Source organism: Candoia aspera, chromosome 6 (assembly GCF_035149785.1).
Source record: "Candoia aspera isolate rCanAsp1 chromosome 6, rCanAsp1.hap2, whole genome shotgun sequence".
In the NCBI taxonomy this organism is placed as follows: Eukaryota; Metazoa; Chordata; class Lepidosauria; order Squamata; family Boidae; genus Candoia; species Candoia aspera.
In genome coordinates, this window is record NC_086158.1 from 21,984,790 (window position 1) to 22,006,705 (window position 21,916).

General features: G+C 36.5%; 1 protein-coding gene across 1 annotated transcript in view; it reads right to left on the reverse strand.

Annotated features, from left to right (window-relative positions):
* RSRC1 (arginine and serine rich coiled-coil 1) overlaps positions 1-21,916 on the reverse strand; it is a 194,331-nt gene that overhangs the window by 28,430 nt on the left and 143,985 nt on the right. Inside the window, exon 7 of the mRNA XM_063306512.1 lies at positions 14,826-14,891. Within this exon, the coding sequence (XP_063162582.1) occupies positions 14,826-14,891 (66 nt within the window). The remainder of the gene's footprint in view (positions 1-14,825; positions 14,892-21,916) is intronic.

The window sequence follows — 21,916 nt, forward strand, 5'->3', positions numbered from 1 at the left end:
AAAGGGGTAGGTATATGTATTAAAACATGTTGTTGTTGTTTATTCGTTTAGTCGCTTCCGACTCTTCGTGACTTCATGGACCAGCCCACGCCAGAGCTTCCTGTCGGTCGTCAACACCCCTAGCTCCCCCAGGGACGAGTCCGTCACCTCTAGAATATCATCCATCCATCTTGCCCTTGGTCGGCCCCTCTTCCTTTTGCCTTCCACTCTCCCCAGCATCAGCATCTTCTCCAGGGTGTCCTGTCTTCTCATTATGTGGCCAAAGTATTTCAGTTTTGCCTTTAATACCATTCCCTCAAGTGAGCAGTCTGGCTTTATTTCCTGGAGGATGGACTGGTTTGATCTTCTTGCAGTCCAAGGCACTCTCAGAATTTTCCTCCAACACCACAGTTCAAAAGCATCGATCTTCCTTCGCTCAGCCTTCCTTATGGTCCAGCTCTCACAGCCATATGTTACTACAGGGAACACCATTGCTTTAACTATGCGGGCCTTTGTTGTCAGTGTGATGTCTCTGCTCTTAACTATTTTATCGAGATTTGTCATTGCTCTTCTCCCAAGGATTAAGCGTCTTCTGATTTCCTGACTGCAGTCAGCATCTGCAGTAATCTTTGCACCTAGGAATACAAAGTCTTTCACTGCTTCTACATTTTCTCCCTCTATTTGCCAGTTATCAATCAAGCTGGTTGCCATAATCTTGGTTTTTTTGAGGTTTAGCTGCAAGCCAGCTTTTGCACTTTCTTCTTTCACCTTCATCATAAGGCTCCTCAGTTCCTCTTCACTTTCAGCCATCAAAGTGGTATCATCTGCATATCTGAGATTGTTAATGTTTCTTCCAGAGATTTTAACTCCAGCCTTGGATTCCTCAAGGCCAGCTTGTTGCATGATGTGTTCTGCATACAAGTTGAATAGGTAGGGTGAGAGGATACAGCCCTGCCGTACTCCTTTCCCAATCTTAAACCAGTCTGTTGTTCCGTGGTCTGTTCTTACTGTTGCTACTTGGTCATTATACAGATTCTTCAGGAGGCATACAAGATGACTTGGTAACCCCATACCGCTAAGAACTTGCCACAATTTGTTATGGTCCACACAGTCAAAGGCTTTAGAATAGTCAATAAAACAGAAATAGATGTTTTTCTGAAACTCCCTGGCTTTTTCCATTATCCAGCGGATATTGGCGATTTGGTCTCTAGTTCCTCTGCCTTTTCTAAACCCAGATTGTACATCTGGCAATTCTCGCTCCATGAATTGCTGAAGTCTACCTTGCAGGATCTTGAGCATTACCTTACTGGCATGTGAAATGAGTGCCACTGTTCGATAGTTTGAACATTCTTTAGTGTTTCCCTTTTTTGGTATGGGGATATAAATTGATTTTTTCCAATCTGATGGCCATTCTTGTGTTTTCCAAATTTGCTGGCATATAGCATGCATTACCTTGACAGCATCATCTTGCAAGATTTTGAACAGTTCAGCTGGGATGCCGTCGTCTCCTGCTGCCTTGTTATTAGCAATGCTTCTTAAGGCCCACTCAACCTCACTCTTCAGGATGTCTGGCTCTAGCTCACTGACCACACCGTCAAAGCTATCCCCGATATTGTTATCCTTCCTATACAGGTCTTCTGTATATTCTTGCCACCTTTTCTTGATCTCTTCTTCTTCTGTTAGGTCCTTGCCATCTTTGTTTTTGATCATACCCATTTTGGCCTGGAATTTACCTCCAATGTTTCTAATTTTCTGGAAGAGGTCTCTTGTCCTTCCTATTCTATTGTCTTCTTCCACTTCCGCGCATTGCTTGTTTAAAAATAATTCCTTATCTCTTCTGGCTAATCTCTGGAATTTTGCATTTAATTGGGCATATCTCCCCCTATCCCTGTTGCCTTTTGCTTTCCTTCTTTCTTGGGCTACTTCTAGTGTCTCAGCAGACAGCCATTTTGCCTTCTTGGTTTTCTCTTTCTTTGGGATGTATTTTGTTGCCGCCTCCTGAACAATGCTGCCAACTTCTGTCCAGAGTTCTTCTGGGACCCTATCTACTAAGTCCAGTCCCTTAAATCGATTCCTCACCTCCACTGCATATTCGTTAGGAATATTAGTGAGCTCATATCTAGCTGATCTGTGGGTCTTCCGTAATCTCTTTAGTCTGATCCTAAATTGTGCAAGAAGAAGTTCGTGATCTGAACTACAGTCAGCTCCAGGTCTTGTTTTTACCGACTGTACAGATGTCCGCCACCTTTGGCTGCAAAGGATGTAATCAATCTGATTTCGGTGTTGTCCATCTGGTGAAGTCCATGTATAAAGCCGTCTCTTAGGTTGTTGGAAGAGAGTGTTTGTTATGCAGAGTGAGTTGTCTTGGCAAAATTCTATCAGCCTGTGTCCTGCTTCATTTTGTTCTCCCAGGCCATACTTACCTGTAATTCGAGGTGTCATTTGACTGCCCACCTTAGCATTCAAGTCTCCTGTGATGAAAATAACATCTCTTTTAGGCGTGTTGTCCAGTAGGTGCTGCAGATCCTCATAGAACTGCTCTACTTCAGCTTCTTCAGCATTTGTGGTTGGGGCGTATATTTGGATCACTGTGATGTTAGATGGCTTGCCCTGAATTCGAATTGAGATCATTCTGTCGTTTTTTGGGTTGTATCCAAGCACTGCTTTAGCCACTTTACTATTAATTATGAAGGCTACTCCATTTCTTCTGTGATCCTCTTGTCCACAGTAGTAGATCTGGTGGTCATTTGATGTGAAGTGGCCCATTCCAGTCCATTTCAGTTCACTGACAGGATGTCTATCTTTAATCTTGACATCTCACCAATAACCATAATTAAAACATAGTCATCTTCAAATCAAGCTCAGTTTCTGATGACTACAAAGACATGTCCGTATAGTTTGCTTGATACTAATACAGAAGTGGTTTGTCACTGTGAGGTTTCAGCCGGCTTCTGACTCAGAAAATGAAACTCTTTCGGAGTCAGAATGGGAAACAGAAACTTACCAGGCAGAAACCGGGAAAGCAAAACGCAGAAGTGACTCAGCAGTGCAGGAGAAGTTACAGACGCTGACTGGCCCATCTTCGGAGGCGGATCTGAATCCTCCAATCAGCGTGTGGGAAAGGCGTGTAGAAAAGCGCTTGAAGGAGAAGGCAGCCCGATTGGCTGCAGAGGGGAATAGATGCACAAGGAATTGGCATAAAAGGCAGACAACCAATCCTTCGAGCTTGCAGCCCCAGTGGAAGAGTCATTACCTGCATCAGAAACCTTGCCTGGAGCTGGAAGGGAATCAGCGCCTGCGCTTCCTATCGTAGCGGACTTGTGTCCTGCACATGCTGCCACATAGGATTTTCTCCCTGCTGAATCCAGCAACTTCAGTCTTGCGTCCAGCTTCAGATCTTGCCGCTGCCATTCAGTGCGTTCCAAGCACGTTCCCGGCCTTGTTCCTAGCTGTCAGTCAAGCCCAGGATCTCCAGTCCAGTTTCATTGTGCTCCAAGCTTCCAGTCTTGCCCAGGATCTCCAGTCCAGTCTAGTCATGGTTCGGTCGTGCTCTGGGTTCTCAACCTTGTCCAGGATCTGCAGCCCAGTCCAGTCCAGTCCAGTCCAGTCTTGTTCTAAGCTCCCAGTCTAGCCCGGAATCTCCAGCCAAGTCCAGCCTTGTTTCAAGTTATCAGCCTTGTCCTGAGTCTTCAGCCCAGTGTACCCAGTCCAGCCTGGATTGTCCAGTTCAGTCCAGTCCCGCCTCCAGAGCCAAGCCTTGCCTGGTGGTTCCAGTTCAATCTCACCTAGCTTCCAGGTGCCAGCCTAGTTCGGGTAGTGTTTCAGATTGCGGACACTCACCTCCAGTTCCAGTTCTACCATGCGCCCTAGCTTCTTCCAGTTTCCCAGCTCTAGTCAGTGAATCCTGCCTAGCTGTTTTGCCACAGTCTCCTCCTGCAACCTTGCCAGTTCTCCCGTTGTTGCCCGGGTGGTCTTGATCAGAACCAACCTACCTCATTTATCACAAGGACTTATTATTGTAAATAGTTCTATTAATAAAGAGTGAAGATAGATAGATAGATAGATAGATAGATAGATACACTCACACACATCTCTATATACATAATATATAATATTTCTATATACAGAATGAATGAATGAATGAATGAATGAATATAAATAAATAAATATCTTCTTCTCACCCCTATGGGTGGTATGTGTCTTCCTCATCTTGTGTCCTCTACCAGAGGCCTGGGAGTTTGAGGGTTCTGTGCAGTATCTTAGCTGTTACTAGCATTGCACTCTTCTAGACAGAGAGCTCTGATATTGCTCCTGGGATCTGTTGGAGCCACTCTCCTAGCTTAGGAGTCACAGCCTTGAGTGGCCTTCACTTTCCACATCCTTTCTAGTTCCTCCTTCAGGCCCTGGTACTTCTCCAGCTTCTCATAGTCCTTCTTCCTGATGGATTATGGCACTGCAGTCACTTGGCACTGCTACATCACCACCCCTGTCTTCTGGCCCTTGTCTACTACAACGATGTCTGGTTGATTGGCCAGTACCTGCCTATCTGTCTGGATCTGGAAATCCCACAGGATCTTAGCCTGTCCTCATCCTCTACATGGATATATACATATATACAGAATATATAATATTCCTATACGCAGTATCTGTGTGTATGTGTATTATATACTGTAGGTATGTATGTGTGTGTGTGTGTATATATATATATATATATATATTCTATATACAGAAAAGATTTCAGTAGTAAGTGCTATAGAACCTAGAGAATTAATATGTTCTCTTTTAAAAATACATACAAATGAAACAAAATCTGTACCAAAAACAAAAGAAAACACTGTAGAAAGCTTTACCAAATATTAGCCCATAGCATCTCCTAGTTTGAGGCATATTTCTTCCTTTAGTGAAGTAGCACTATTGTTCTGGTAAGTGATATATAAGAGGCATGAATGATTAATTGAAAAGAAATATTTATGATTTCCTGAGATTAAGTTTAGTAATTATGGGTGATGTAATTTCCTGACATTAAAAGAGACATACTCATGCTATAAGGTGCTTCTTTCCACTTGGAGATTTAGCACTTCATGCCATTGAACTAAAATCAATGTAGTTTACAAAGACTAAAGATTTTCCATTCTGGTCCTGACTTTATAGGAGGCCAAGATTGATAGGAGTATTTAGATCTGAAATCCAGATGAATGATTTTGTATTTTTTATAGCAGCTCTCATCTAACACTTAAACAATTTGAGTCTAGGCATTACTGCAGTCTCTCCTCCAGGATAACGTCCATTGTCAGAAAGAGATCTAATCCCAGATACCAGGCTGTTTTAGTACTAAACCCGAGAGAGCTTGTCCACAATGCAGATTATGTGATTACCTATTTCTGATATAAGCCTTATATTCATTTTACAGTATTGGCAGGAACTAGCATAATACAACTAATACCTGGAAAGTTTGAAAATCTATCAGGATTTCCTATCTGATTTCCTACTACGTGAAATTGATTTACAATTTTCAGTTAGATTTAAAGAAAAAACACTAAATGAAGGAATAGAGAATTATCTTGTTTAAGATCAAGTTCTTTTGGGCAGAAGTCCTCTATTTTCCTATTAGACTCATTCATTTAAATCTGTATGCATGGAAAATCAGATGTCAGGACTATGATAGAACTTTTCTTCTGGATAACTATACAAAAATCTTGTGCAGGGATTTTTTTTTAAAAAAATATTTATTTATGTGTTATGAATCAGATTACTTATGAATCCTAACTTGCACTTTGAAATCCAAGACAAATTAAATTACAAATTCAGTTCTTATTTGTAAAATGGACCCAAAAATTACCCTACTTCATGAACAAGATTTCGAAGAAAATAATAAAATATTTACTGCATGAATACTGATTAATTACTAGAAATCCCACATGTTCCAGATAGGAGACAAATATACTACATATTTTAATGTTTATATTAATATTCAAGTTCATATAGTAAACATTATTCTAATTTCAACTCAAAAACAATAATGCAGGATTAGTTCCTACCTGAACATTCCAGTCTCTTCTAAGGAACAATTCATTCAATATTCATCCTTGTTGCACACACTGGTTATGTGGGTTTTATTTCTAAGCCTATTCAATATGATGTTTTCCAACCATGTGCTATGTGAATTGTTCATAAATGGAGCAAATTAAACTGTCTCTACATATATTCTATCACATTTGTAGCCTTGATTTCTCTTCTTAACATGTGGCCAAGACACCATATTATCTCCCTGCAGAGGTTGACCTCAGAATATTAGATTTTCCCAGACAGTTCTCTTGTACTAAACTGAGGGGAGACACAGACACCCCTGCCTTTTCATAGAAAAATCAACTTTAAATTTGCCATGATGAAAAATCAATAAAGTAGTAATTGCTTGGCTTATCATTGTGTGAAGAAACAAATTGGGAAGCGAAGCTTAGCATCCACATAGATTTCAGTGAAACAAGAGGAGTTTCAGGATCACTAAGCTAGAAAAGGGAAAGGTCTCAGAGCAATAATTAAATTTACTCATGCTGATTTTCTGCCAAATTTATTTCCCCAGTGTATATAAAATATTCTACAGCTTACTAACTAGGCATAACTAATCAATTCAACATTGGGCCAACACACATGAAAAACAAAAATGCAAGCTCAAAAATGAAGGCATTGGGATAACATATTTAAGTATTTGTTTATTTATTAAATTTAAAAGAACAAGTCATTTATTTATATTTGGTATTTGAGATGACTTTAACAAATGTCTGTCTTTATATTCCAATTCCTTATATAACTTTCACATACCAATTCATTCCAGATACCAAAAGAAAGCTGTCAATTATTTTAATTATCTTCTACTTCAACTGAATGTTTTCATGGTCAGTTCAATTTTTAATCAAGACAGACAGACAGATAATTGCATTATGAAGCATACACTAAAAACAACTGCTTAGTTATATCATAGTAGTAATCTAAAATACCTAATCTGAATGCAGAAAATGAAATTATTCTCCTCAGCAGTATTTATATCATCCCTTATATTATTGCTATCATGACTGCATATTTTGAGTTTGACTAGCCTGGTCTGAGTTTTTAAAAAAATCAGGACTGCCAATAAAGCTGTCATAAAACCTGACACCATCACATAAATAAGAGTCTAATGCCATTATTCAGTTAGGTATAAATTAAAACATCTTGCGTCACTGAAAATATTCTTGTAAAAATAGAGCATTTTTATTAGTAAATTGATTTCATGCAGCAAATGAATAGGGTCAGTGAAAATGAAAGAAGTTATTCTATCAAATTTATATTAGGGTTGCTACAAAACAACAACAATACAACAATAAAAAATGAGAATGCGAATCCTTCAGCTGACTATAGGGACTATGGCAATTAAAACATTTAAAATAGCACAATCCCCAAAGCCTCTAATCTGTAAGCTAGGTCAGCTGTTTGTAGATTCTAATTTGTCCTCCATTTGTATTCATGACAAGAAAATGCAGCATATGTAACAACAAACCAGCAGGAGGGTCTATTGGTAGCTTGGAGGTCAAATAATTTGATTTCTGAGCAGATTAAATGTAACATTTTACATCTAATCTTACACCTGATTTGACAGTAACATTACAATAAAAGTAATGTTAACTCAACGGTACCAAGGGGTTGATCAAAGAATTACCTTTCTTCAAGAAATGGAAAACAATATGCTTATTTATAACTCAGCTATTGCCTAGCACATCAAAAAAGCTAAAGCTTTTAGTTCCTCATCTGCAGAAACTTCATTTTTGCAACGTATTTCTCTTAAAATTTAAGATTAGGAAAACTTTAGTACATTTATTTTTAACTGAACTACAAGCCAGTAGAGGAGATAATTTGTCATTTAAATTATTAAAAAACAGGTTGACCAATTACTTTTGCTGGATTCAGTAATCATACAAAGTATGAAATAACAGAATTCGTTGTTTAAAAAGTTATGTTGTAATTTTTTTAGAACCAAGACAACATGGACATTTCATATTTCCCTAAGAGTTTAATTTTTACATCTCTAAATTTAATAAAAGCTGACATCAGATTGTTGTGTCTAATTTCTTATTCACAGATTTATAGGTAATAAAATACCTATTGAAAAGCTCTTTTCAATTAAATTGAATTTAAATTATTCAAATTAATTACACCAAATCCTGAAGGTTTTAACAGTGATAGCATATCACTGAGTATAGTAAGCATAAATGCATACAAAAATCTATCATACATTTTTATTGTGGACACAGCTTGACTGAGCTAATATAAACTCAGGTCTTGTGTATTCACTAATGTTATTTTGGAAAGGTGCATGGACACTGCTTATGATGTTTAAAACTTTTCTAAAAAGCAAAAATTTGTGAGATTTTGCTGCCCCCCCCCCCATACACTAGTGTATCCCTCCCTGGCCAGGATTCTATATATCTAAACAACAAAGGGTAGGAATGGGCATCTCCTGCTTAATCATCTCCCTTGCTTTACTAAGAATACTGGACATGATCTTACTACTTATGGCCCATTCATAAATGCTGTAAAACCTTATAAAGTGTTCATGCATACACATACCTTTCTTTCTGCTTTCAAAAGTCCTTAACTCATTCATTTGAAACCTGCTTTCATATCATATCCCTAAAATGCCCTGATCTCAGTAACTCATGCCTCACCATTCAAGTGGACTATTGCAATACTCTCTGCTTGAGACTGCCCTTGGAGATCATCTAGCCCAAGCAGTATAACATTACACTTACATTAACGTTGCTGCATAGATTGCCAATAGGCTGCTGGGTGTAATTCACGAGCTGATTATTACTATTATTATTATTATTATTATTATTATTATTATTATTCCTGAGACAGACAGACAGACAGACAGAAACTCAAGGTGGCAAACATAACTAATACTCCTGCCTCCTACTTCCCCACAACAAACCTTGAGGTGTGTTGGTCTTAAGAGAAAGTGACTGGCCCAAGGTCACCCAGCTGGCTTTCATGCCTAAGGCAGGCCTAGAACTCATAGTCTCCTGGTTTCTAGGCCATTACATCTGGTTTGGTGTAACCATTATACCAAATTAGCGCTCGCTCTCCCCCTCCCTCTCTTTAAACCTATAAATGGCACAGCACTGGGATATATCAGGAATCCTTGGTCAGAATTAAAGTTCCCTCCCTCATGAGTGAGAGAGCAGGTCCCTGGTTTAAGAACGTCCCAGTTTATGGACTACTTCTAGTTAAGAACAGACTGCCATAAAGACTATTATATAAGTACAATGTTTCTGGTTAAATACACAATACTGCTTTGTGTATTACTATGTTTAAGATGTTTTAGTGTATTTGGAAGAGTTTCTTAAGTGTTTTATTTGCATAGAAAGGTAAAATACAGTATATACTATACACTAAGACAAACATTTGACTAACTGATGCTAAATAACTGTTCTGACTTACAGTACATACAAATTTGACTTAAGGACAGACTTATGAACAGAATTTGTTCTTAAACCGGGGACCTGCTGTAGCTCCCACCTCATGGAATACTCCTTCCACACTTTGCTGAAATTCTGTAAAGAAGGTTAAAGCTGTTTACTTCAACAAACTTTTAGTCTTAGATGACTTTGGGTGCCTATGTCGTGTTTTATTCTAGGTTTTATCCTTGCTCTGAATTTTAACTAGTTACACCTGGGTGATTGATTATGTGACATCAAGTCGTCGTCAATTCTTAGTGACCACATAGATTTTCCCCATGATGATCTCTCCCTAGCCTGTTCTTTCAGGTCTCCCAATGGCATACCCATCACCACTGTAACTGAGTCCATCCACCTTGCTGCTGGCCATCCTCTTCTCTTTCCTTCCACCTTTTCCAGCATTAGAGCCTTCTCCAGAGATACACCTGGGTATTTAACTAGTATTTAATTTAGCTCTTAAGTAATTATATTTTATTAATACTCTATTGCTAACATCTTGTTACTTTTTAACTCTCTTTTATACACTTTTTGGTATCTTAAGGACTCTGTTTAAACTCTGTGAACTTACACTTTATGCACTTTATGCATTTATTTTATTTTATTTTATTTTTGGTTCTTAATTCCTTGTACTTTATAATTTTATATTCCTATAAAACATTGGTCAATGACCATAATAAACTTGAAATGAACTATCCTTTCTTCTTTTGTGGTTATTTTTTCTTTTTGACAGTAATTTGGCCTTATTTATTTAATTTTTTCTTCTTGTTCAGTGTTCTATACCACACAGTCCTTTGGGATTGGGACAGGTTATAAAGACTGTAAAATAAATAATATATTAATATTAATTTTTATTTGCTATACAGATGTCTCTAATTTTCTTCCTGTAAAGACTATTGTGCAGCTCAGATACAGAACTTTCTAAAATAATGTACAATAATCCCAAATATTAGGTGCTAACTAACTATACAACTTGCTTTGTGTCTGTGTGTTTCAAATTTAGTTCAGGATATGGGTAAAAAAGGAGATTCTGACATGGGTCGATAACTGGACTGGTCCCAGGATAAAGGAAAATAATTAATACCCCCTTGTAGTACATAGATAGATAGATAGATAGATAGATAGATAGATAGATAGATAGATAGATTTAAACCAAGGTTTCAGACAGGATATGAAATTCCTTTATTTGGTGAATGTTCTGAAGGGAATGTTCTGAAGGGAATGTGAACTTACTAATTATTTGGACCTCTTAAAGGTTTTCAGTACCTTCAGCTATGATCTCTTCCTAAATATTTAACTGCCCAGAGTCCCCCTAGTGCGAGGAGATGGGTGGTGACAAATTTGATAAATAAATAAATAAAATATTTTACTATCTAGTATGAAGAGGTCTTTTAATCCTGAGTTCACAAAAAGCTATATTCGATCTAGGATTATTTGAAATAAGGAGGTAGGAATCTTACTTATTTTAGCAATATTTATTGGCTGCCCCGATCAATATGGCCTCTGGGCAGTATATAGTATTCAAAATATAATAAAAAACAATTAAAACAATAATATTAATAATAATATTTTATATTATTTTATATTATTTTATTTCATTTTATAAACTGCTATAGACCATGTGAATTATATTTAATATTTTTAAAAAATCACAGGGAGCCAGGCCTTAGTTTGGAGGGAAGTTCTTGTACTATATGTTCAATATGTCTCTTTTGAAAGTTGCTATAGCATTCATTTTTCCTTTTCCTTTTAGTTTCAGTTTTTGCTTTTAAAAAACATTTATTAGGTTTTTTTTTTTTATTCCATATTTTCTGTTTTTAGCATTTTCTATTTGTGGTTTTTTTTATATCTTTCTTTTTAGTTCTTTATCTTTTTCTGTTTTCTCCTCAATTTTCAGAAATACTGCTTTTTCTATTTGCAGTTACTTCATTTATGTTATCTTCAGTTGTTATCTGGGAACATAAAAAGCCTCAGATATCATCCCAATAAGGAGACACTAAATTAGACCATTTAACAACAGACATAGTTTAGTTATTTTGTAAAATAACCTTAGATGAGGAGAATCTTTTATGCATAAGATTGATAGCCAGGTATATATTAATGGGAATTCAAAATTGGGGGTAACTTTGACTAAGTTTTAGATTCCTTCTTAGATCATAATATTGTTCTAGCTAATAATACACAAAACGCCCTACAAACTTCTAGGTTGGAGTTTAATTTGGTGGATTTAGTGACTTTTAAATCCTTCATAATAAAAAGGATAGGGTTTTTTTTCAAACTTGTTCCTGATTATTATCATAGTATCTTGATCCTTACTTAATTGAATAAATATACAGTATGATTGTATTGAAATATCCAATTATGCTCTAATAAAATTATCAATTACCAGAAAACATCTTACTCTTTTTATATGGAACTCATTGTTAAATTGTTAAAGGATCCATTTTTTATACAACATGTGAAACAAATTCTGAAGATTTTTTAAATAACAACCTGTGAACTTAATTATTTTGGGGAAAAAACTGAAGAACACTGTCATGGTTTCTGTGTGTATGCTTTATGGAAAAAGCAGCAACAGAAAAATTTTAAGTACATATGCGAAGCAACCTACACCGGCATTATGAAAAAGCTTTTATGCACTTGATATAGAATATTCATCAAATCACATAAAGCAAAGATAATGGGAGGAGAAAGTCTTGGTAAATTACCAGCCTCTCGATTAAAACAACAATGACAAAATAATATCATTTCTACTATTAAGGATGCTCAGGGAAGGTACATAATTAATTATGAATAAGCAATTTTTAAGCTTTTATACTTAACTTTCTAATACTGAGCCAAAGATTACTGAATAAATAATCATTTTTAAAATAATACAATTCTTCCAAAGATTTCACATGGTAACTTGTTTGTTTAGCTGTATCTTTATATCTTCAGAAAGCATTCTATTAAATCTATGAAAGCATGAAGTTCCAAGTCCTGATGCCTTTGAGTAGTAAAAGACCTATATTATTTGAGATTTATAATGTTTATACAGTAATAATTTTTTAATAATATTTTCCAGTTTTCTTTGGTGAAATAGTTCCTTAGTTGCTTGCAACACTTTTAGTGGCTTGTTATCCTCAAAAATAGTCTATAAATATAATAGATAATAAATTATATTGTTCAAACTCCATGCCTTCCAGCTTTTTCTAGATTTCCAGGTGGTGACAGGTCAAGGAACATGTTTGCATAATTATGGATAACGTACAACTATATCTGTACCTGCACCAATCAGATGAAAGAGCAGTTATGTGTTTTTTGATTATAGAATTTTTAAACAATTGTAATATACTCTGAGGAAATCGAAGCCAAGCTAATAACCAATGCATAATACTATGGATATCTTGAAAGATCAGTTCTGCTTACTAAACTAATAGTTCATCAGATGAAATTTAAGATATTGATTCTTTAAAGCTCTAAATGACCTTGCTCTAACTTAGCTAGGTATATATCTGTCTCCATATGACAGTCTGTAGAAGAAGCGTTCTTTAAAATGTCCTGATTCATGCTGAGCAAATGGAAGAATATATTGTCCTGTATCACTCCCAAGCTTCAGAATGTTCTCTCTTGAGAATTAGACTCATCCCATCCCCTCACCTTCAGGGAAATCTCTGGTTTAGCAAGAATGTTTGAATTGATTCAATTTTTTACGTATAAATTTTTAACTGGATTTTAACAGTTAAAAATCACACGTGCATAGAGTGTTGTGGTAATGGCAAAAATGGCAAAAAGTAAAATAAGTAGAAAGAATGAAAAACAAATAGGAAACAAAGTAGTAATAAATGCATTTTCAAACTGAATAGACTTTATTAAAAATGAATAGATTTGTATGCTCATTATTTTTAATTCTTGTTTTTAATTGTCTTTATCTTTTTTCTTTTCATTTAGTTTCTTTTAATTTCTTTTAATTTTTGCTTTAGTTTTTTACTTTAATTCATATTATTTTATAATAATTTTGTAAGTTAATATATATTTGTTACAACTGTTGTTAATATGCATGATTTTTAAGAAATTTTAACAAAGTAATGTTTTTAACGTTTAATAAAAATAATTAAAAAACAGAATGAATAAAAAACAGATGAGACGTAAAAGACTTCAATGCACTTTCATCACAACTGATTTGAGTATGAGCATGGCATTCATTAGTCTCTTCCTAATTGTAAACCTGTTGTAAATTGTCCTTGAAAAGAAGGTATGCTACTGAAAATTGAAATCAACAGCAGTTAATACATTAAAAAGAGCTTACATTGAAGAAATCTGCACTGGGTAAATTTACATATCAAATAATAAAAGCAAGATGATTTGCATAAAAAAGATTCTCAGCCAATTTATGTTAACAACTACAAAAATTACAGGCAGATACATATAAAAGCTCTTTAAAAGTATTTGCAGATATAAATAGTCATAAATATTTTTTAGGGCTTAAAAGAAATTAGTTTTAAAAAGTCAGGCTGAAAATCTTGCCTAAACAACATAAATACAAAGTGCACCAGATTTTTACTGATCTAGGCATACCTAACAAACAATTGGTCCACAAAGACAGTATTGAAAAAATGTTTTTTTTAATTTGTTCATAAATTACATGATCTTAAAAACAAATAGTGATGTATCTATGATCATGATAAAGCATTTCAAAGCATGTGGTTAATGCAAAAAGTAAGAGTATGGATCTTCAAAAGCACTTAGCTAAACTGGGAAAACAGTCATTAAAATGGCAATTGTTATTCAAACTCAGCAAATGTACAGTAATAAGCTTTGAACCAAGACTAGTACTTTCACATATAGACTAACAGGAATTCATCTGTGGATGGATCTGTGTTCAATCAAAACACAAACTCAGTGAATACACGCTGAAATATGGGCAAGACTTCCATGTTAGAATAATTAGGAAAGAAACAGAAAATACTGTCATTATAGTAATATTTTTACTGAAATCTTTGACATATTTAAAATACAGGCCTACAGTTCTGGATCACCATTGTATTGTAGAGCTTTGTAGGTAGACAAGTCAAATAAAGACTTTATATGATATGATGATGTCACAAAGAGTCGGAAGCGACTGAACAAATAAAGAAGAAAAATGATATGATGAAGACATATAATTTCTTCACACAGGATGTATTTTCCCCCTGTCTCTTAATATCAAATGTGGGATCATACAAAGAGATTGAGTGGTAGGAGACTTAGCATACAATAGTACTTAATATCAAATCGCTACATATTAGTTCCAACATCAGATGTAACATCCTTCTAAAAATCAGAAGTGGGAAACTGCTTCTTAACATTCAAACAGCACAGAAAGCACAGATTAATTACCTTCTTTTTTCTTCTTTGCTTCTTCTTCACTTCTCTCTTTTGCTTTTAATGCTTCATCAGCTTTAGCTAAAAATAATGCATTGAAATGATGATTAGTTCTATAATAAATTGATTTGGAAAATGTAATATATTTAGTAACATCATAGTCCTTTATATCTTTGATGGAAGGACCTGGGTAGCCCCTTTTTAAACTTATATAATTAGCATAAATTATTATAGCTGAATCCCAGATATTAATGAAATTTTAATGGTATTTTTTTGCAAACGACTCTTCTTAAATGCGAATTCCTATTCACCATGACTTCCCCAAGGACATCCTTCTAAAAAGCATCTGCCTTTGGGACTAAAAGAAAATGCAATTCCAGAATGATTCTTCAAAGACAGGGAGGTACTTAATTCTTCCAAACAGGCCTGAACCTTCCAAAATATAACATTAAGAGCAGGAAAAAAGTGGAAGTGCTGGATAGCAAGAAAACTCAATAAATCCCTCACTTTCACCAGCCCGTTAAAAAGAGCATACTAACTCCCTGATGAAGTCTGATTTGATCTGCTCTCCTGTTAATGTAACTGAAACAGGCAACATTATTAGGTTAATGGGTACATTTGGAATTTGAAAGCATATTGTGGGTGCTAACACAAAATAGCTGCCATGGAGCAGCTTGCCTAAGCTCCAAATGGCTTCCACTGTGGAGGTAGCCTGCCACAAATTACCAACATACCAGAAATAAAACCGGTCAGATTATTCCCAGTGTATTTGAAGTAGTGGAGCTGGTATGTTTTTATAAACGCATTATTATCTATGGGTACTACAATGTCTAGCCCTAATATACTATGAAACAATTATGTCAGAAAGATCTGTGGAAAGATAAGCAAGGCCTCAAATCTCCCAATCTTCGTTATTTTATCTAAACAAAATATCATATGCCGTTCGCATATCTGTGCAATAATTTTATTTCTTGTAAATTAAATGGCTTCAGAAAAATACAGCATCCAGTCCATTTTAAGAGCCATATCCAGAGTTCAGTAAATAACCTGGTCTGCACTGAGCCATTCTGGGAGTATTCCAGACTAATTAAGTCTCCATTTCCAGAGCATTTTCCAGCACAAAGAAACTCTAATGGCTATATATGTTTTGTCTTTTATCTGAATGGGATGAAATCTGGAAATGATTGTGAATGGATGGATTTCTTAGAACGCACTGCAGGTGCCTTCAAGATAGGATATCCCTTCCTGAATAAAGAGGTTTGAAGCAAAAATATAAAAGAATAACTCTCTGGTATTTTCATAAAATAAATCAGTTTTTAACACAGGCAATTATCTAAGTCAGTTGAAACAAAGGTAACAAAATTGATCAGGATTAGAGAAGGAAAAATTATTAGCAGAATCCACTGTGAAATTGTGGATTCTTTCCCCAAATCACTCCACCCTCCCTGAGATAATGCAATTGGACTGAACACAAGATCAATCAGATTTGAGTCCAGGCCTGTCAGTTACTGAATCCAGTATCTCTTTCCTTCCTCCCCTAATATGTTCAAGGCCATGTTTATTTCAAATGCAAGGGCCTGTTCTACTAGGGCAAAATGTGTGGCTTTTGCAAATCAGAAGCTCCTTGCAAGTTGCTTTCAGAAGCCTTCTCAGTAATTGCTTCCAGTACTGGAAATTTTGGATGAGGAGACATAAGTTTAGTGTTCTCTCCATTATCTTTCACCTAGGTAGCAAAAAGATGTTCATTCAGACAGGAGTTTGCTTATGAATAATTTTCCTGCTGAGTTGAGTGAATGTTTTTTTATTTCATTTAAAGTAGTTTTAGTGATACTTGACATGCTAGGTCAGTTTTTAGTTGGATATATTGGAGTGTTCATAATTATTCTACCTCACTCTCTTTCTCCCACTGCCTTGCTAGTTAACAGAAAGGAACATGAAGGGGGTCCAACATTTCTAAGAAGTCTGAATCTCCCTAAATACAGCATTGCACAGAAGATGCTGTATGAAGAATGGTACAATAAACACGCAATTGGACTGTATAGGATGAGATTCTTCATGCAGAGGCAGAGTAGCATCACTTCATGGATAAGACCCTCTTTTTCTTCTTCAGTGCAAACCATAACAGCTGTATTTAATTCATGTTATGACAACATTTTTAAAAAAAGAATCTTTTTTTTCTTTAGGAACATCCCGCCTTATTACTTAATTATGTACAAGTTGCTCAACTGCAGGAGTTTTAAACACTTTACTACAGATGCTAAAGGAGATTAAAAATATACAGCACAGTAACAAGGGACTATCAATATACTCTGTAAATTAATTAAATTTCTGTTCTAGCACATCATTTATTCCGAAGCATTAAGGTCTCAAAGGGGCCATTCTCTTTTATTGCTATCTCACTGCATGATGAGTGAACTTAGAGAATAATCTCTAATAGCATTATAGTTGATGAAATATTAAGTTTTTTTAAATATTGCTTTGTCAAAAGATAGAGAAGCATAATGTAGGTAGTTATATCCTAGACCAGCTCTTACTGTGTAATAAATCCATTAAAGAGCAACAGTTTCTTTCAAATGCTAGTTTGCTACACTAACATATTTGTTACATGAATATTAAATTGATTTAGGAAGCATGAAAGGCATGAATGCCACATGACCCACAAATTTAAAGTCTAATATCTCTTTTCAGTTGGTATCTATGCCTTCTTAAAATACACAACTTAAATACTGATGTTCTGAAATGACAGCACCAATTACAGAGACATCTGTTTCCATTTACAAGCTTTTAGATACACTTAGAGTACATTTTAAATCATGAAATATTAAAACTTTTCTGCAAGCGATCTCTTTACAAGAATCCATTAAATTAGATAATAAAACAAACCACTGGTAACTATAAAGACTTTTACTTCATTTACACTTATTCACAATAGTACCAAGATAAGGATAATAGAAATTCCATTTAATTTTGGTTATATGTGTAATTGTAGCTATACCCCATGAGTTATGAAAATGCTTAGCTTATGTTTCTTTCAAATTATCCTTCTCAGATTCATATTCCACTCCTTATAACTACCTTCAATATGTATTAGTAAAGCTCATTAGAATGAAATTTAATAATGCAAACGTTAGGTGGGTTTCAAGATCCACCATTATCAACACAAGATGGATTGCTTATATATAGCTCCTGGTCCAACCAGGCAAAATTTAGATTCAATAAACTAGCAGGCTTAAATTTGATTTATTTATTCCACAATGCCAGTTCGTTCTTCATAACTGATTTTTTCTGCATAGGAAGAGTTTATTGGATTTTTTTTTTTAAATAGCTAGATCATAAGTAAAAAATATGCCACCTCATAGTTAGAAATGTATTTTTATACACTGCACAACTTATACCTGCCAATCATTTCTGAGTACTGTACAATTTTTAAGTACTTTATTTTCCATTCCTGTTGATTACTTTGAATATGGCAGCATCCTAAAAATAAATCTGTCTGTCTATCTTCTACCTCGCATTCAGGTACTCAAGGCAGTTTGCATAATGTTCCTTCTCCAGTTTTCCCCACAATGGGTGTGAGAGACAATTGAAACCAGGCAGAGGAGGAGGAAATGTTCAGGGGTGCGAGAAGAGACAGCAAACCCAGAGGCAGGGGCCACAGGAAAGAAACATTTCAAAGAGACTCTGTCTATAAATCTGCCTGGGAACTTACTTCTACAGTTTTCAAGATTATGTTTTTAACAAGTCTAACAAGTCCCATGCATAAAAAAGATAACATTTTTGTATTGTTTTTCAGTGCAAGGTATGGTTAGAAATATAAACCCAGGTACAGTTTTGATTTACACCTATATCAGTAGCAGTTTAGAGTACTAAAATCACGTTTCCCCAGTCATCTACAATCCTTGAATTATAGGGCTCCATGAAACTGCTAACTCACAACAAAATTATGCCGGTGCATCTTTCAGCATTCCTTCAGAAGGATTTATCCATTAAAAAAAAAAAAGAGCGACAATATAGTGAGAACAGGTTAAGGACAACAAGTAGTATTTCATCTTTCTTTGATGACCGACAGGAAGCTCTGGCGTGGGCTGGTCCATGAAGTCATGAAGAGTCGGAAGCGACTAAACGAATAAACAACAACAACAATCCTCATTTACCAACCACTCGTTCAGTGACTGTTCAGAGTTGCAATGGCACTGAATGAGTGGTACTTAAGACTGGTTCTGGCCATTGCAGCGCCCCAGTGGTCACGTGATTGTGATTCATGCACTTGGCAACTGGCTCACACTTACAACAGTTGCAGCATCCCAGTCATGTGATCACCATTTATGACCTTCCCTGCTGGTTTCCCACAAGCAAAGGCAATGGAAAAGCTGGCAGGGAAAGTTGCAAGTCACTCTGGTAAGCCCCTCCAGCCTTCCTGTGCTTGTGCTGCACCATCCACCACCCCTGGCCTTCCTGCACTTGCCTCACCCTGCACCATCCAACCCCTGGGCTTCCTGCACTTGCACCACACCATCTACCCCTCTGGCCTTCCTGCACTTGCGCCATGCCCCCGGCCTTCCTGCACTCATGCCCTGCCAAACCATCCCCCCTTGGCCTTCCTGCTCTTGCGCCACACAGACCACCCCCTGGCCTTCCTGCACTCATATGCAGTTTCCACTAGGCCTCCCAAGCCCTCTCCTGGCCTCCCCCACCTGCCGTGCTCCTTACCTGGGACTGCCGCCGCTTCCCACTTAATAAGCTGCGCATCTTGGGATTACTACAGCAACTGGGACTGCCATGATTGTTGTCACTAAGTGATACAGTCACATGACATTGCATTGCTTAGTGACAGCAATCCCAGTCCCAAATGCCGTTGTAACCTAAGGGCTTTGTTGTTTATTCGTTCAGTCGCTTCCGACTCTTCATGACTTCATGGACCAGCCCACGCCAGAGCTTCCTGTCGGTCGTCAACACCCCCAGCTCACCCAGGGACGAGTCCGTCACCTCTAGAATATCATCCATCCATCTTGCCCTTGGTTGGCCCCTCTTCCTTTTGCCTTCCACTCTCCCTAGCATCAGTATCTTCTCCAGGGTGTCCTGTCTTCTCATTATGTGGCCAAAGTATTTCAGTTTTGCCTTTAATATCATTCCCTCAAGTGAGCAGTCTGGCTTTATTTCCTGGAGGATGGACTGGTTTGATCTTCTTGCAGTCCAAGGCACTCTCAGAATTTTCCTTCAACACCACAGTTCCAAAGCTCTATCTTCTTTCTCTCAGCCTTCCTTATGGTCCAGCTCTCGCAGCCATATTTTACTACAGGGAATACCATTGCTTTAACTATGCAGACCTTTGTTGTCAGTGTGATGTCTCTGCTCTTAACTATTGTATCGAGATTTGTCATTGCTCTTCTCCCAAGGATTAAGCGTCTTCTGATTTCCTGACTGCAGTCAGCATCTGCAGTAATCTTTGCACCTAGAAATACGAAGTCTTTCACTGCCTCTACGTTTTCTCCCTCTATTTGCCAGTTATCAATCAGACTGGTTGCCATAATTTTGGTTTTTTTGAGGTTTAGCTGCAAGCCAGCTTTTGCACTTTCTTCTTTCACCTTCATCATAAGGCTCCTCAGTTCCTCTTCACTTTCAGCCATCAAAGTGGTATCATCTGCATATCTGTGATTGTTAATGTTTCTTCCAGCGATTTTAACTCCAGCCTTGGATTCCTCAAGCCCAGCATGTCACATGATGTGTTCTGCGTACAAGTTGAATAGGTAGGGTGAGAGTATACAGCCCTGCCGTACCCCTTTCCCAATCTTAAACCAGTCCGTTGTTCCGTGGTCTGTTCTTACTGTTGCTACTTGGTCGTTATACAGATTCTTCAGGAGGCAGACAAGATGACTTGGTATCCCCATACCACTAAGAACTTGCCACAATTTGTTATGGTCCACACAGTCAAAGGCTTTAGAATAGTCAGTAAAACCGAAATAGATGTTTTTCTGAAACTCCCTGGCTTTTTCCATTATCCAGCGGATATTGGCAATTTGGTCCCTATTTCCTCTGCCTTTTCTAAACCCAGCTTGTACATCTGGCAATTCTCGCTCCATGAATTGCTGAAGTAACCTAAGGGCTACCTGCAGTCAAATTTTACTGCCATGTCATTTTAAAAAACAAGTCTAACAATAATAATTTACTGAATTTATATAGTAATAAAATGGTTAGGTGTTACAATTAAAGTAACTTGGCAAATCCTTATAGTAGATCAGCTTTGTAATACAATAATGTATAACATAATAAATGAATACCACCATACTAAAATATTAAAATCTCTTAAACAGCTTAAGTAACAATATATTCAGACATTATGCATAGTAAATTGTATAAGGTTAAACCAAACAAAACCCACTGTAAAAGCACTGGACATTCAAAAGTGAATACAGGCCAAATTTTTGCTGAACGTGTTACCAGGATGGAAATTGGTCACATGTATGCCTAGTGCTAGTTAATTCTAAGGGTTTCTCTTGCTAGGATGCTGTTCTGTGGGTATCTCTGCTGCTTGCCTTTTTATAAAATTAAAACACTTTTTTGCTTAATGCCAACTGTTTCAGTGAAGGCACACAGATTTCATCTGTTTGGGACTGCAATTTATTTATTTATTAAACTCATTTCTTTCAGTTAACAGTAGCCACCTCTGACTCCTTTAAGTCCTTTTAAATATGCAGATAAACAGTGAGGAGCAGATCAGAGAATAGAAAGTACAGTCTTTCACTGTAGTTAAACACTTTTATTCTATCCTTTTACTGCATTTGTATGACTCTACAGCTATCACTTGGCTAGGTTCAACAGGATCATGTGGGCAAATCTAGAACTTTTTGAACTGAAGCCTTAAACTTTGGAGGTGATCAAAAACAGTGAGAGTCATAAGGCTGGATCATAAGTTGTCCATTCTTCTGCTGAAGAAACTGCAATTCAGAGAAGAGTGTTGCTGGCAGGGAAGCAAAAAACTCCTGGTGATTCTCTCTTCCTTGCCGCTGCCCATAAGCACTTACACATTTCCAAAAGAGGCCCCAATTCTCAGGAATGTATTTACAACAGAGGATAATGTATTTGTCTTCTCCCTTTCACTAGGAAAC